The 5,000-nt window shown below is 36.4% G+C and overlaps 1 protein-coding gene across 1 annotated transcript in view; it reads left to right on the forward strand.

Annotated features, from left to right (window-relative positions):
- Positions 1-5,000, forward strand: part of ttc28 (tetratricopeptide repeat domain 28) — a 45,079-nt gene that overhangs the window by 9,387 nt on the left and 30,692 nt on the right. The window contains exon 3 of the mRNA XM_028463414.1: positions 3,674-3,821. Coding sequence (XP_028319215.1) covers positions 3,674-3,821 — 148 coding nt within the window. The remainder of the gene's footprint in view (positions 1-3,673; positions 3,822-5,000) is intronic.

The following is a 5,000-nucleotide window of genomic DNA, read 5'->3' on the forward strand; positions in this document are numbered from 1 at the left end:
ATAATCTGGATTAATCTGGATTAATCTGGAATAATCTGAAATAATCTGGATTAATCTGGAATAATCTGAAATAATCTGGAATAATCTGGAATAATCTGAAATAATCTGGATTAATCTGGAATAATCTGAAATAATCTGGATTAATCTGGAATAATCTGAAATAATCTGGAATAATCTGGTATAATCTGGATAATCTGAAATAATCTGGAATAATCTGAAATAATCTGGATTAATCTGGAATAATCTGAAATAATCTGGATTAATCTGGAATAATCTGAAATAATCTGGAATAATCTGGAATAATCTGAAATAATCTGGATTAATCTGGAATAATCTGAAATAATCTGGATTAATCTGGAATAATCTGAAATAATCTGGAATAATCTGGAATAATCTGAAATAATCTGGATTAATCTGGAATAATCTGAAATAATCTGGAATAATCTGGAATAATCTGAAATAATCTGAAATAATCTGGCATAATCTGAAATAATCTGGATTAATCTGGAATAATCTGAAATAATCTGGAATAATCTGAAATAATCTGGCATAATCTGAAATAATCTGGATTAATCTGGAATAATCTGAAATAATCTGGAATAATCTGGAATAATCTGGAATAATCTGAAATAATCTGAAATAATCTGGAATAACCTGGATTAATCTGGAATAATCTGGAATAATCTGGATTAATCTGGAATAATCTGAAATAATCTGGAATAATCCGTGAACAGATTAAACAGTTTGAGAAAAACCTTGACATTCATATAAACAGGATTAAACAGAAGAAGGAAAAACTACAGAAAGTTCTGGAAACACATTTTAAATTATGTCGTTTTTGGCTCAGATAGAAATGTTTAACAGTATAAATAATTAGATAATGGTGTAAAACTTATTTAAACAACTGTGCATGGACAATTTATTAAATACATTAATGTCAGTATTTACATTAATGAGCATTATTATAGGAAAGAACAAAGGCTTTTGTTTGTTTTTCTGTCATTTTGTTGTGTTTTTGTGGGTCTTTGGAGCTTCTTTGTATTATATTAGTGTATTATTGTGTATTTATTATGATGTTGTTTTTTTAGTAATACTGTTGTTGTTTTTATTGTTTTGGGATTCACTTGGTGTATTTTTGTAATCAAGTTTTTTAAGTCATATTATTTATTTTTCTGTCATTTTGTATATTTTGTTGTTGTTTCTTTGTATTCATGGAGTCATGATTAGAGAGATTGATTTTTCCATTTTTGAAACTGATCCAGAATCAGTTTATTAATTCTCTGCTGTATCAGAGATTAACACTGTGTGTAGCACAATCTTTTTCCTTATTTCTGTACATACATTTATTTTATTGTTAGTTGAGGAAGGAAGAAATAAACTTTATTAGAGGGAAAGAAAGAAAGAAAAAGATAAAGGAATGTTACAGTGAAGGAAGGAGAACAAGGGAGAGGGAGTTAGGGTGGGACATCAAAAGCTACTTGGCTCTGATGCTGTTTTCCCTCTAGTTTAGTGGTGGACTGGGTCTGAATGGGTGGAGAACATTTAATCACTTCATCTCCTTGGTTTGTCTGGGTTTGAGTTCAGAGAAATACTTCTGATCCGTGAGCTAACTAGTTACTGTAACTGGTTACAGTAACTAGTATCTGTAGCTAGTTACTGTAACCAGTAAGTAACTAGCTACTGGAGTAGAGGTTCTCATCTATGGGTCAAATCCAGTACTGTAGAGTGAACAGAAACTTCTTTCTTCTCCGTTTGTTCTTTACCAACATTCAATGATGGAGCAGCAACAAGTTGTTAAAGCCCTGGTTTAGGCCCTCACTGATTCTCCTGATCACCCACAATGCTGTGCGCTCTATGTCATCTCTGATACTTCCTGTGTTTGATCCGCTCTGAGAGCGGTTGTGTTCATGGCGCTCCTAATCGCTCTAGATTTTGATTGAAAACACTGAAACAGTCACTCTAGAATTCTCCTGTTTGATCCACTCAAGACTTGGTTTGTGTTCACACCGACAAAACGAGGAGAACCATCAGACCAAACCAGGAGAACCATCAGACCAAACCAGGAGAACCATCAGACCAAACCAGGAGAACCATCAGACCAAACCAGGAGAACCATCAGACCAAACCAGGAGAACCATCAGACCAAACCAGGAGAACCATCAGACCAAACCAGGAGGACCATCAGACCAAACCAGGAGGACCATCAGACCAAACCAGGAGGACCATGAATTCATGTCTAGTAGGAGATGTTTCTCATTGTTTCAATGATTGAGATTTTAAGAAGGTTTATATGATATTTTTCAAGGGCAGATTATTATAATACATAATAAAGCTTCTCACAGTGTTCAGTAAACGTCTCTATGAGTCATAGTGGAGCGTACGTTAAATATTAAAGCAGCTCAGAGTGTTAGTGTGGTAGAGTCTGCAGCTGGTGGGCTTCACTGGTCCCAGTGGAGACACTGGTTAGAGCCACTCTGACTCAATTAGTGATTCCCACGGTAACTGTGATTAATATTCAGCTGTTTATCCTCTTTAAAGCAGGTAAATAAACAAACCCTGGTTCAGTTTGATCATCATCATCACCATCATGTGGTCAAATAAAGGCGGAGCTTCTCTTCTCTGGAAGGTTCCACCGGCAGGTTGGAGAGCTTTGAGAAGTTGTTTGTAAACCTTCAACGTTCCTCGTCCAATCAAACCTAGTCCTTAGTGCTGCTCTGGTGTGATACATCTGTGTCAAACTCAAGGTCCAGGGGCCAAAATCTGGCCCTTCAGAGCAGAGATGGGCCCAGTTATCACAGCGGGCCACAAATCGGATATATCGCCCAGGGATACGATGAAGCTTTGATGTGAAACAGTGTGAACATGAAAGAATGAACAGAAAAGTGCAGAAGAGCGTGTGATTCCCTGTTGTTCTACTGAGACTTTAACGTGATGCTGCTGTGCAAGTGTTGATTGCACCATGAAATACTGTATGTTTGTGTAAAAAAAATAGTTTGGTTTGTATGAGAGAAAAAAATGACTGTACGTGTATCTTTTCTAGAAAACATTCATTAAACACTTTCTATTCATTTTTTTTATTATTATCATCTCGTTCGTCTGCAGTTCACTTGTGACCCTCACAGCCACTGAGGGACACGCCCCATTACAGTATTTACATGACCCAGTGAGTGGGACACGCCCCATTACAGTATTTACATGACCCAGTGACCACATCAAAGACATCAAAGGCAACGCTGTCTGTCTCTGTTAGATAAACATGGAGAGGTGGGACCATGAGTGACACCTAGGTTAGCAGCTAACCGTTAGCATGCAGCGGAGATAGAGGTTTATAGTGACGGCTCATGTGCTGACATCAACTCCTCGTTATAGTGATTCAGAGGAGGAAATGACCCCCATTAGTCATGTTTACGTCTCACTACTTATGATGTCATTTGTTGTTGTTGTGAGCCAATGAGAGGAGAGAAAACTACACTGGGAACATTCAAAATGACACACTCACACACACACGAGGTAGAGAGAAGCTGTGGTACTCAAACTGTGGTACGTGTACCTAAAATGAGGTCAGTTTGTCTCAGAGATGACGTTTGTTGCTCTGTTGTCTTTTTGTGCTGGTGTTGATGGTAAATCTGTCTATAGATTGTATAATAATAACCTCTTCTCAATCTCTGGTCAGGCGTACTTCCGTCAGGCCGTGGCTCTGCAGTATTTGGGCCGACATGCAGACACTCTGGCAGCGTTTGCCTCGGGCCTCGCTCAGGATCCAAAGAGCCTCCAGCTGCTCCTGGGCTTAGTGGACGCTGCCATGAAGTCTCCTCTCAGAGGTCACACACACACACACACACACACACCAACATATTGTTTTACTGTCATTTTCTATATTTCTGTTGTGTTTTTGTTGTAATTTTTGTCTTTTACTAATTGTGTGTTGTTGTTTTTAAAGTCATTCTGTCTATATTTGATGTCATTTAAAAAAATGTTTTTATATCATTTTTACTTGTTTTTGGAGTCATTTTTATTTATTAATCTTGGAATTTTGTATTATTTGCTGTTATTTTTGTGTATGTGAATGTCGCATTCTGTAATATTTTGTAATATTTTTCTCTCATTTTGTGTATTTTTGTTGTGGTTTTGTATATTTCTGTGTTGTTGTTGTTTTGTGTATTTTGGGTCATATTTGTGTGTATTTGTGTTGTTCTTTTATTGTATTTGTGTGGTTTAGTGTATGTGTGTGTATTATTGTGTAGTGTGTGTGTATTTTTGTGTAGTATGTGTGTGTTATTGTGTAGTGTATGTGTGTATTATTGTGTAGTGTATGTGTGTGTTATTGTGTAGTGTGTGTGTATTATTGTGTAGTGTGTGTATTATTGTGTAGTGTATGTGTGTGTAGTGTGTGTGTATTATTGTGTTGTGTGTGTGTGCATTATTGTGTAGCGTGTGTGTGTGTGTATTATTGTGTAGTGCCTGTGTATTATTGTGTAGTGTATGTGTGTATTATTGTGGAGTGTATGTGTGTGTTATTGTGGAGTGTATGTGTGTGTTATTGTGTAGTGTGTGTGTATTACTGTGTAGTGTGTGTGTATTATTGTGTAGTGTATAGTGTGTGTATTATTGTGTAGTGTATGTGTGTGTATTATTGTGTAGTGCCTGTGTATTATTGTGTAGTGTGTGTGTTATTGTGTAGTGTATGTGTGTGTATTATTGTGTAGTGTGTGTGTATTATTGTGTAGTGTATGCGTGTGTGTATTATTGTGTAGTGTATGTGTGTATTATTGTGTAGTGTGTGTGTGTGTATTATTGTGTAGTGTATGTGTGTGTTATTGTGTAGTGTGTGTGTTATTGTGTAGTGTATGTGTGTATTATTGTGTAGTGTGTGTGTTATTGTGTAGTGTATGTGTGTGTATTATTGTGTAGTGTATGTGTGTATTATTGTGTAGTGTATGCGTGTGTGTATTATTGTGTAGTGTATGTGTGTATTATTGTGTAGTGTGTGTGTGTGTATT

This window comes from Gouania willdenowi, chromosome 12 (genome assembly GCF_900634775.1).
Source record: "Gouania willdenowi chromosome 12, fGouWil2.1, whole genome shotgun sequence".
NCBI classification, from domain to species: Eukaryota; Metazoa; Chordata; class Actinopteri; order Blenniiformes; family Gobiesocidae; genus Gouania; species Gouania willdenowi.